The 12,251-nt window shown below is 40.4% G+C and overlaps 1 protein-coding gene and 1 long non-coding RNA gene across 2 annotated transcripts in view; both read right to left on the minus strand.

The window, feature by feature from the left end:
- Positions 1-4,080, minus strand: part of LOC136885286 (uncharacterized) — a 52,437-nt gene extending 48,357 nt beyond the window's left edge. The window contains exon 1 of the long non-coding RNA XR_010861523.2: positions 2,858-4,080. This is a non-coding gene — a long non-coding RNA (uncharacterized lncRNA). The remainder of the gene's footprint in view (positions 1-2,857) is intronic.
- Positions 4,081-4,179: 99 nt separating this feature from the next.
- The window catches only part of LOC136885399 (uncharacterized), a 61,401-nt gene continuing 53,329 nt past the window's right edge, over positions 4,180-12,251 (minus strand). The window contains exons 6-7 of the mRNA XM_067157911.2: positions 4,275-6,357; positions 4,180-4,194 (exon numbers count right to left, since the gene is read on the minus strand). Of these exons, the coding sequence (XP_067014012.2) occupies positions 4,180-4,194; positions 4,275-6,357 (2,098 nt within the window). The remainder of the gene's footprint in view (positions 4,195-4,274; positions 6,358-12,251) is intronic.

The following is a 12,251-nucleotide window of genomic DNA, read 5'->3' on the forward strand; positions in this document are numbered from 1 at the left end:
AAAATCATGGAAAACCTTTGGAGAAAGGAAATCTAGGTGTATGAATATTAAGAGCTCAGATGGAAAGCGACTTTTAGAGAAAGAAGACAAAGCAGAAAGATGGCAGGAGCATATCCAACAGTTGTATCAAGGTATAAGATGTAGATAATTTGGTTCTGGAACATGAAGAGGCTGTTAATGCTGATGAAATGGGAGACCCAATTTTGAGGTCAGAGTTTGACAGAGTTGTGAGTGACCTCAATAGGAACAAGGCACCTGGAATTGATGATATTCCCTCTGAATTACTGACTGCCTTAGGAGAAACCAGCATGGTAAGGTTATTCCATTTAGTGTGCAAGATGTATGAGACAGGAGAAGTCCCATCCGATTTTCGGCAGAATGTTGTTATACCTATACCCAAGAAAGCCGGTGCTGACAGGTGTGAAAACTATCGCACGATTAGTTTAGTATCTCATGCCTGCAAAATTTTAACACGTATTATTTACAGGAGAATGGAAAAACAAGTTGAAGCTGAGTTGCGAGAAGATCAATTTGGCTTCAGAAGAAATGCAGGAACACATGAAGCAATCCTGACTTTACATCTGATCTTAGAGGATCGAATCAAGAAGGACAAAGCCCACGTACATGGCATTCGTAGATCTAGAAAAAAAAAATGAAATGAAATGTCGTATGGCTTTTAGTGCCGGGATATCCCAGGAAGGGTTCGGCTCGCCAGGTGCAGGTCTTTCTATTTGACACCCGTAGGTGACCTGCGCGTCGTGATGAGGATGAAATGATGATGAAGACAACACGTACACCCAGCCCCCGTGCCATTGAAATTAACCAATTAAGGTTAAAATCCCCGACCCGGCCGGGAATCGAACCCAGGACCCTCTGATCCGAAGGCCAGTACGCTGACCGTTCAGCCAACGAGTCGGACCGTAGATCTAGAAAAGGCATTCGATAATGTTGATTGGACCAAGCTATTTATGATTCTGAGGATGATAGGGATCAGATACCGAGAACGAAGAATTATCTACAATCTGTATAAAAATCAGTCTGCAGTGATAAGAATCGAGAGCTTTGAAAAAGAAGCAGAAATCCAGAAAGGAGTGAGGCAAGGCTGCATTTTGTCCTCTCTCCTTTTCAATGTTTACATAGAACAAGCAGTAAAGGAAATCAAAGAGAAATTTGGAAAGGGAATCACAGTCCAAGGAGAGGAAATTAAAACCTTGAGACTTGCCGATGATATTGTTATTTTATCTGAGACTGCAGAAGATCTCGAGAAGTTGCTGAATGGTATGGATGAAGTTTTGGGTAAGGAGTACAAGATGAAAATAAATAAGTCCAAAACAAAAGTAATGGAGTGCAGTCGAACAAAGGCAGGTGATGCAGGAAATATTAGATTAGGAAATGAAGTCTTAAAGGAAGTAGATGAATATTGTTACTTGGGTAGTAAAATAACTAACGATGGCAGAAGTAAGGAGGACATAAAATGCAGACTAGCACAAGCAAGGAAGAGCTTTCTTAAGAAAAGAAATTTGCTCACTTCAAACATTGATATTGGAATTAGAAAGATGTTTTTGAAGACTTTCGCGTGGAGCGTGGCATTGTATGGAAGTGAAACATGGATGATAACTAGTTCAGAAAGATAGAGAATAGAAGCTTTTGAAATGTGGTGTTACAGAAGAATGCTGAAGGTGAGATGGATAGATCAAATCACGAATGAAGAGATACTGAATCGAATTGGTGAGAGGAGATCGATTTAGCTAAATTTGACGAGAAGAAGAGATAGAACGATAGGACACATCTTAAGACACCCAGGACTTGTTCAGTTGGCTTTTGAAGGAAGTGTAGGTGGTAAGAACGGTAGGGGTAGACCAAGGTATGAATATGACAAGCAGATTAGAGCAAATGTAGGATGCAATAGTTACGTAGAAATGAAAAGGTTAGCACAGGATAGGGTGGCATGGAGAGCTGCATCAAACCAGTCTATGGACTGATGACTCAAACAACATTATTATTATTATTATTATTATTATTATTATTATTATTAGAATTGAGGAGCTACCTGATGGTGGGATGGTGGCCCGGGTCTCGAGAGCCCAGAATAATGGCCAAGAGGATGCATCGTGCTGACTACACGACCCCTCGTAATCTGCAGGCCTTCGGGCTGAGCAGTGGTCACTGGACAGGCGAAGGTCCTTCCAAGGGTGTTAAGTGCCGTGGGGTTTGGTTTGGTTTGTAGATGAAGTTATATTTTAAGGGACTTCTTCAGATTTGACTGTTTGGTCTTTCATGTTAGCATTTAGAATCTATTAGAGTTTGCTTTTACTTCTAAGATGTTGAGCTTGAACCTAAGCTCCACAATTTTATTACATTGTTTTCTTTTCGTTCATATTTAGTCTATTCTACAGCAAACCTGTCTGTGTTCTGAAGCGAGGTGGCCTTTGTTGCTGCAACCATGCATCTTTCATAAGGCTGAGAATTTTTTTGTAGTTGTAAAAGGATGATGGCGGTTGACATCGAATTCCGATTTTATGGTCTTGGGTATTGATTGTAATTTATCTCTGCTTAACTGATTATTAATTCATTATTCTTTCGAGTTTCTTAGGGATTAATGTTGATTTCATTTTACAATTTTGCTGAGATTTTATCTTGTATATTTACCAGGATTTAAGTTCTGATTCCAAATTGTTTGGTTTCATGACAAATAGTAAACCAACTACATAATTATTCATAAATAGTGAACTAGATTTTATTTTTCTGGTAACGGTGTGAAAGGAAAGGCATAATTTAATTTATTTTGAATGTAATCACCTTAATGTTATCAAGATCAATTGTAAATTTCTTTCATTAGAATAATATTAATCCTTACCTTCTCCTTAAACTGGTGTTCCAATTTTCAGGCAGTATATCTGCCATTTATTCTCAGGTCCTTTACATTAATTGACTTTAGATTCTCCAATATATTTATAATCCACCTGACCTCTCTTGGTTTGCTTCTATTTTCTTTGGCATTTGGGACGAAGATCAAGGTTTGGCTTGTTTTATTATGCCTCTGTTTCTGTTATGCTGTAAATAGGCATGGATTAATTTTACAGCTAATATGCCATACCGGTAGCAGAGCATGGTCTCGATCCATGGACCTCTGCATTCTTGAGCCCAGCATGCTTGCACATTTTGACAGCCAACATATTTACAATTGTTTGAACATGGTTTTTTTTGCCTTATAACTTTCACAACAATTATTCAGACAACCAGATCGCTTTCAGCTGCAACATCCACAATGCTCTAGCTTATTTCAAGTCGAAAAGATTTAGGATTCCTTTCTAAACATGTTTTAATAGCACGTTGTCAATGTTCTTCACATATGGCAGAAATCACCATTAGCAGAGTAGTTGAAGTACAATTTGAGAGACTGGGATTTTGTGCAACAGCAGTGTTTTCTGGGTCCAATGCCATTAGACTCTCTTCTGGTTGTAGAACTAGTTCTTGTTTCACGAAGAGGTTCTACACTCCTTGAGGAACTGTTACTTGTACGACATTGAGTACTTCCAGTATTCTGGGGTTTCGGGACACGGCTGCTGCAGGTGCGGAAGTTGTAGCGACTGTGGTTGTTGTGGCTGCCAACTTTGTGGATGCTGCAAATTTCTAACTTTCCGGACATATCCTACCGGTATCATGACGTAACTGCTGGCATCCGATGGCAATGATGTTAACTGGCTAAGAGCAGTGGCTGGTAGTGATTTTACATTTGTACCTGGTGGCAGCTGAGATGCTGGCATGAAAATCCCTTGACCAGGTTGACCTGCTGATAAGACTGGTGCAACAGTTCTCACAGCTGGTGTTACAGGGGCGATGGGCATTACTTTAACAGTCCGTGGAGGAACACGTACACTACTCAAACCAACCGGTCTAACTGAACCACTAATTGATGGCACAGGATCCACAGTAGTTGTTCGAGGTTGTGCTACAGTCGTTACTGTAGACACTGTAATAGGATTGCTTCCCGCAGCATTTCGAGTTGCAGGTATCTTTAAGCGTTGTCCTGATCTTCTCCTTATCCCAGGTTTCAAAGGAACCTTACGTATAATAAATTTCTTTGGAATTGCAAGGGCTTTCCCGTTGGTGTTAACAGTTGTACCTCCAGACACTGTTGCAGTTTTCAAAGGACCCTGATGTGTAACTTTGTGAAGACTAGCTAGGGCTTTCCTGGCGGTGTTAACAGTTGTACCTCCAGACACAGTAGATACTGACACTGCAGAAGGCTTCGACTGCCTTATACTACTCACTGGTGCCGGCAGGATCTTTCTTAGAGATTTCACCATTGTAGAAGAACGCATGATTGCGTTCTTTGATGACGAAGAAACTGGCTTGTTAACAGTAACACTTTGCTTATTTTGTGAAGTAGGCATAATCTGCTGAAGATTAGTTGGTGATATTAAACCCAACTGCTGGGCTTGAGGAAGCGTAATAGCGTTCATTGGACTAGCAAGAAGTGTTCCTTGGCCAGAAGTACTACTGATGATCTTGATTGGCTTATCAGTAGTGGAAGTATCTCCCGACTGTGATTTGGCCAGTATTACAGGCTTGCCTTGCTGATTATGCCGATTGTCAGTTATAATGACTTTGGTATACGCATTCCTCATCTGATCAGATCCAGAGGTTGCAAGACGTTTCATGGTAGCCAGAAGACGTTTCATACCCTGAAGAGTTCCAGGACCCTGACTTATAACAACTTTCTGAGAACTCGCAAGGGGTTTCACGTCAGTGTTAACAGTTGTGACAGCAGCTGTACCTCCATGCACAGTGGCTACTGACACTGTAGCAGGCTTTGACTGTGCTATTCCGCTAACAGGTACAGGCAGGATATTTGTTGAAGACTTCACCATTGTAGAAGCAGGCATCATTGTGATCGTTGATTCCGATGAAACCAGCTTGTTCACAGGAATACTTTGCTTATTTGATGAAGCAGACATAATCTGCTGAAGTTTAGTTGGTGATATTAAACCCAACTTCTGGGCTTGAGCGAGAGTAATAACCTTTGTTTGACTAGCAAGAATTGTTCGTTGGCCAGAACTGATGATCTTAGTTGGCTTACCAGTAATGGAGGTATTTCCTGACAGCGATGTGGCCAGCATTAAGGGCGTGCTTTGCTGATTATGTTGATTTCCAGTTATGGTATACACATTCCTCATCTGACCAGATCCAGAGGTTGCAGGATGTTTGATGGTAGCCAGAAGAGGTTTAATTCCCTGACAAGGTCCAGGTGTAAAATTACTGGAATTGGTTGCCACACCTTGCTTGCTAATTCCCGAAGGTCGATGTTGAACAATATTCCCGCCAGTTGTCTCAAGTGACTGAAAGTGTGGCACTGAACTGACAGCCATATTACTGGAACTGGTTGCCACACCTTGCTTGCTAATTCCCGAAGGTCGATGTTGAACAATATTCCCGCCAGTTGTCTCAAGTGACTGAAAGTGTGGCACTGAACTGACAGCCATATTACTGGAACTGGTTGCCACACCTTGCTTGCTAATTCCCGAAGGTCGATGTTGAACAATATTTCCGCCAGTTGTCTCAAGTGACTGAAAGTGTGGCACTGAACTGACAGCCATATTACTGGAACTGGTTGCCACACCTTGCTTGCTAATTCCCGAAGGTTGAAGTTGAACAATATTCCCGCCAGTTGTCTCAAGTGACTGAAACTGAGGCACTGAACTGACAGCCATATTACTGGAATTGGTTGCCACACCTTGCTTGCTAATTCCCGAAGGTTGAAGTTGAACAATATTTCCGCCAGTTGTCTCAAGTGACTGAAACTGAGGCACTGAACTGACAGCCACATTACTTGAAAATCCTGAAGTTTTCTGACCACCACACGTCGAAACTCTGGTTGGCACACTACTCGTAGTTTGAGAGTTCAAACGATTATATGGGTATGATTGCTGATGATGAGAAGGTGAAGAGGATAACTTAAATGTGAGATCCTGCTCAGGTGATGGAGGAGACATAGCAATATCACAAATATCCATTTCTTGAGTTGTTTCATCCATAATGTCAGGTAAAATGGCTTCAGGAGAAGAAGTTTCACCCCACCCATGTCTCCTACTTGACATTTTCACAACAGATTCAATTGTTCCTTCTGGACTTAAACTGTCCTCACCAGCACCCAAATCTTCATCTTGCAAAGAGCCTTCCTCTCCTACAGTTGTGGCATAACCTTTATGTTCTGCCTGGATACTGGTTAATGTTTCCAATTCTGAAGAGGAAAGCTGGCCTCCACGATGTAAACCAAGAGTCTCAACCATTGCTCTAGCCCCACCTGTATCTGGAGCAGGCAAAGTCACATGCTCGCCATTGTGATACCAGTTTCTGAAAAGAAAGAAAATAATTTAATTTATTTTCAATATAATTATGTTTAATTTGTATATGAGAAATCTGAAGACCAATTGGAAATTCCTTTTCTTTTAATTCCAATAAATCTCACCTTCTCCTTATTTTTCAGGCAGTGTAATAGCTATTTACCCTCAGGTAAGTACATTACTTGATTTCGGGCATTTGCCTGGTGTGATCACGGGAAACCATGAAAAACCATCTTCGAGGCTGCCGACAGTGGGGGTCAAACCCATTATCTTCGGAATGCAAACTCATAGGTGCGTGCCCCTACCTGCATGGCTAGATTTTTACATACCACGCGTAGTGAGCATCTTGCAGCCACATTAGCTCACAGTCAACTGATTGTCTTTTCATATAATTCTTACGAGGATCGACATTCATACCACGTGACTTCCTACGCAATTATAGGAAGTACCAATGGCAGAACTAATGGAATATGGCAAAACGGGACATAGTAATTAAGTTGAAGGGCGAACAAAGTGACTTGCACAAATAAATGAATATATGGTTCAGATAGAATTAAGGTAATGTGAGCTGTCACACAGAAAAATCACAAAACATATTAAATTTCAACACATTTTAAATGGTGATTAGGTTACCTAACCAAATAATACCTACACAGCTTTTACAGCCACCTCGCCTTAAAACATACAACGGGCTGAACATAATACATGAGGAAAAACATGATGAAACATGTGAAAACAATTAACGGAATTCAAATTTAGAATTAAGGTTCTAGCAATTACAGGGTGTCCCCTGTAAACCCAGACCAAGCGCCTGGCGTTTGTGCTCTGCGCTACAGCAGCTGCCTCAGCCCAACTTAACTGTGTATACAATACGAAATCTTAGCTGCTGGAGGTGTCATCCTTCACAATCACCATTAGGAATTTCCGCACACTAATAGTGAGAGTTATAACTGTTCACACAATGAAACCAGGCCTCATAAAAAAAAAAGGTGTAGGTCGAATAACGACCACCACTCACAATATCTCACCTTTGTAGCTAGATCAGCGGATTTTAAACCTCTGCGGTTTGGTGTGTAACAGCTTTGTGCACAAGACACTTGTGAGTGATTCAGTCGCACCAATGTCATCTAGCACTGAGCCAGTAGTTTCAAATTTATTTATACAATAATTACGTGATCTGTGCTGCCCAGAAAATTGGTAAACAAATGCATCGCATATCTGTTGAGCCGACTCTTACTTAAAAATAACTTTTACATGTGATAGTATGGTGTTTCAATAATAACTGTCTCAGCATGTTGACAGCTGAGAGGCAGAATGGCTACTGATGCATGATATAGATGTTGATTCCCGTAGGGAATATGAAATATTTGTCCTGAATGAGTAAATTTATAATGCCAATATAAATGGTCCTTTATTGGACATTATAAATTTTCCAGCTAACTCATTCCTGGTTGCCAGCGTTTTGCCCCCGTGTGCTAGGTTGGGCTCATCAGCTGGTACCTAGCACATCTACCAAGACGCATGGCTAGTGCATACCGTGGAGGCTACTACGTAGGCTACTTGAAGCCACCGGCAGTACCAATGCACTATGAGAGACTTTGTCTCACTACTAAAAATTGATGCCTGCTTGGCCATCAGATGATATAGATGTTGATTACCGTAGGGAATTTGAAATATTTGTCATGAATGAGTAAATTTATAATACCAATACAAATGGTCCGTTATTGGACATTTTAAATTTTCCAGCTAACTCATTCCTGGTTGCCACCGTTTCGCACTCGTGTGATAGGTTGAGCTCGTCAGTTGGTACCTAGCACACCTACCAAGAAGCTGGCTAGTGCATACTGTGGAAGCCACTACGTAGGCTACTTGGAGCCACCGGCAGTGCCAATGCACTAAGAGAGACCATTATTTATATTGGTATTACTGATGACATGTACACGCTCCTTACAAGGTCAAGAACTATGTGTGCGCCTCCTGTATAGCTGCTGCTGGATGGTCTGGGCTTATGAGAGAGACAATGTCTTACTTGGTAATGTTTGCACTTAACGTAGAGTTGTATATCAAACTGATTCTATAATGATACAACAACGGTACAGGAACTGCCTAAACAATGCTAAATATTACCCAGGAGCAGACATTTATTCTGACCATATATTAGTTGTAGCAGAGGTAATGATTAAATTGAAAATAGTATGGAAAGGAAAGAAGAGAGAAGAAATTAATATTGAGAAACTGAAAGACAAAGACGAGGGAAAGCGTAACTACAGGAAGTTAAATACTGAATTAAGAAGAGAAACAGAAAAAGCAAAAGAAGAAATGGTTGACAGAAAAGTGTGATGAGATAGAGCAACTGGAAAAAGAAGGGAAATATGACTTGATGTACAAAGAAGCAACAAATATAGTATTCAGAGAAAAGAGAAGGAACAACAGCAATAAGGAAATAGAGGCTACAGATGGCACAATGATATATGAACCCCAAGAAATAAGGAAAAGATGGGAAGAATACATAGAATGGCTATATGATCGGGACAACCGACCAAATGAAGAAGAACTTGAATTAGAGGAGGAAGATATGGTTAAAGGGGATGATAAAGGGGAAACCATACTGAGAAGAGAGATCGAAGCATCACTGAACGAGACGAAAAATAGAAAAGCAATGGGAATAGATGAGATTCCTGTTGAACTGTTAAAAGCGTTAAATAACGAAGGAAGAAAGGAGTTGACAGGATTATGTAATCAAATATACTTGACAGGAAAATGGCCAAAGGACTTTAGTGAAATCATCTTAATCCCTATGGAAAAGAAAAAGAACAGCAAAAAATTTGAAGAACATAGGACATTGAGTCTAATTTCAGATGCAGCCAAAGTCTTACTGCAGACGCTCAACAGAAGGATATATGGAAATCTGAATAACTTTGTAGGTGAAGAACAGTTTGGTTTCAGGAGAGGAGTTGGAACAAGAGACACCATTGGACTTCTGAGGGTGATGGGAGAGAGGTACATAGAGAAAAACAGGAAGGTTTATGCTGTATTTATTGACCTTGAGAAGGCTTTTGACTGTGTCAGATGGGACAAATTGATGGCAATCCTGAAGAAACATGGAGTTGATTGGAGGGATAGAAGGCTAATAAAGAATTTGTATTTAAACCAGAGAGCAAGAGTGAGAATAGGAGATGAGTTGAGTGAAGAAATTGAATTAGGAAGAGGTGTAAGACAGGGCTGCTCTTCATCACCGATACTGTTCAACATCTATCTCGAAGAAATAATCAATGAAAGTTTTAATGGAAAACGTGGAGTTTGTGTTGGAGGTAGGAGAGTAGAATGTATAAGATTTGCAGATGATATGGTTGTGATGGGAGAGGGGAACGTGAAATGATACAAATGTTAGATAAACTCAACATGAAACTAGAAGAATATGGAATGAGAATTAATAAGAAGACCAAAAGTATGATAATTGGAGGAAAAGGTAGAAGTTGTCATATTAGTATAGGGGGAGAAGAAATAGAGCAAGTCAGTAACTTCAAGTATTTGGGAAGTATGAAAAGAGATGACATGTATTGCACGACAGAAATTAAGAAAAGAATTGCCGTCGCAAAAGAAGGCTTTTAAGAAAAAATCAAAATTATTTTGTGGACCACTAAACAAAGATTTGAGGAAAAGACTTGCTAAGTGTTACATTTGGAGCATTGCGCTGTATGGCGCAGAGACTTGGACATTGAGAAAGAAAGATGAGAGAAGATTGGAGGCACTAGAAATGTGGGTATGGAGGAGAATAGAAGGAGTGAAATGGGAAGACCGGGTAAGGAATGAGGAGGTATTACGAAGAGTTGGAGAAGAACGAAGTATGTTACAAACCATTAGAAGGAGAAAAATGAACTGGATCGGACATTGTTTGAGGAGGGACTGTTTACTGAAAGAAGGAATAGAAGGAATGGTGAAAGGCAAACGAGGAAGGGGAAGGAAAAATTATCAAATGCTGGACAATATCCAAGGAAATAAATATTTGGACATGAAAAACTTGGTGCAGGACAGGCAACAGTGGAAGAGGTTCATCCCATGACAAGACCTGTATGATGTATGTAGCATGTTCGATGAAGTAATCCACAGTCCTTATCATGTCTGCAGCAACTGAGAGCAACTGTCCGTACTGACCTATGAAACACTCTTCCGCCTGGTACCTACCGTACATGTTTCGAGAGCGGACCTGATACAGTCATCAACAAAACACAGAAATCTTGAATTTGTTGTTTTGTGCCATTTAGTTAAAACTTAAAAAATAGAACAATTTTCAAATCATAAAATGAATGAAACCTATTAAGTTAGTCACTATATGCCGACTATTGCCGGTGTCCTATTCCAGGATACAGATATTCTTAGAAGGCCCATCCGCTATGCATTCAGTGCCTACGTGTCCCCTTTATTTTGGATAATTTTCAAATGTACACGGAGCAAGTGAATTTTGAATCGGCCTAGTCGCACTGCTAGGTTGACGCGATGGGCGCTAGCAATTTCTGCACTTTACTTTAACAACCGCCTCGTTTGTGGGGCAGGCACTGAGATTGATGACGGGTTTAGTCAAATGTTCAACACGGTAAACGGTCTTCCAAAAAATCCAGATAGAGAAAAGGTTCTCTAAACCAATCCTGCAACATCAACGCTACTTTATCAAATTTTCCCGTACTGTAAAAAGAATATTTGAGCTGAAAGTCATTCTAGAAACAATCAATTCTGGCGATTCGGTAAAGTTATATTCTATCGTCTACTCCGCTGCAAAGCGTACAATGACATAACACTGAAAATTGTTGCACCTCTTGGTGATTCTTTCAGATGGGCATTAGATACGACAGTCTTTCATCTAGAAAAAGATAAGAGACATGGTCAAGTTTTGCAGAATGTGCGCTATTAGTAAACCAAACCTGAACACTTCCTCCCAGACGTCCAGCCGTATGGAAAGATTGTTTATAGATTATATTGTTTCTCGTGTGGGAATACTCATGCCACCCTGTGTATTGATGCATTTGCTCACTTCTGTTTGATTTTTCCAACCAAATCAGCAAACTCTCAAACCACTATTAATTGCCTGAACTCTATTTATACTTAATTTGAGCCTCCAAGTTTTTAGTATCTGATAACCCCAGCACATTTACTAGCCACTCATCCAAGATATGTTTATCGGACTTGTGCATTTCGCTCATTATCACCACCTTGTATCACCCTAACCCCTCCTATTCCGAGAGGATGAACAGAAACTTGAAGTCTGCTCTTATAGCATACCACCATGCTAACCAAACCAAGTGGGATTCCTGTTTGTACTGGTTATCTTATGTATGTATTCAATTCTGCCACCCATGAGTCACATGGCACTGTCTTCTTACACTCCCTTCTCACCCTTGTCAAATATTCTTCATATTGATGATCTTCTGCCTGATTTATCTGTCCTAATGATGCTCGTAAATTGTGGAATGAGGCTAAAATAAGGACAGCCAGGTCATATGATAAAGTACAGAAAAGATAAGACCAAGGACATAAGCCCACCAGATTAATGGTTGCAGACCAAGTCTTATTTAAATGCTACATTTCCCACCAAGTTAACTCCTAGATTCCAAGAACCAGTTCTACAGTCTTTGCCCCCATGCCAACTATGCAAGAGAAAAGTGATAAAGAGTGGGAAGGAAGCAGCCATAGCCATAATTAAACATTGTGTAGAAATCGGAAACCATGGAAAATAATCTTCAGGACTCCTAACAGTGGACTTTGAACCCACTATCTCCTGAATGCAAGCAATCGCACAGCCACTTGCCCGGTAGTACACCTTTCTGAGGTAAATCCTGGCTGACCTAATTTCTTAACCTTTGCCATTTATTAACATTAAAATTTCAATGTTTAGTGTAGTACTTGTTT

This window comes from Anabrus simplex, chromosome 14, assembly GCF_040414725.1.
Source record: "Anabrus simplex isolate iqAnaSimp1 chromosome 14, ASM4041472v1, whole genome shotgun sequence".
NCBI lineage: Eukaryota > Metazoa > Arthropoda > Insecta > Orthoptera > Tettigoniidae > Anabrus > Anabrus simplex.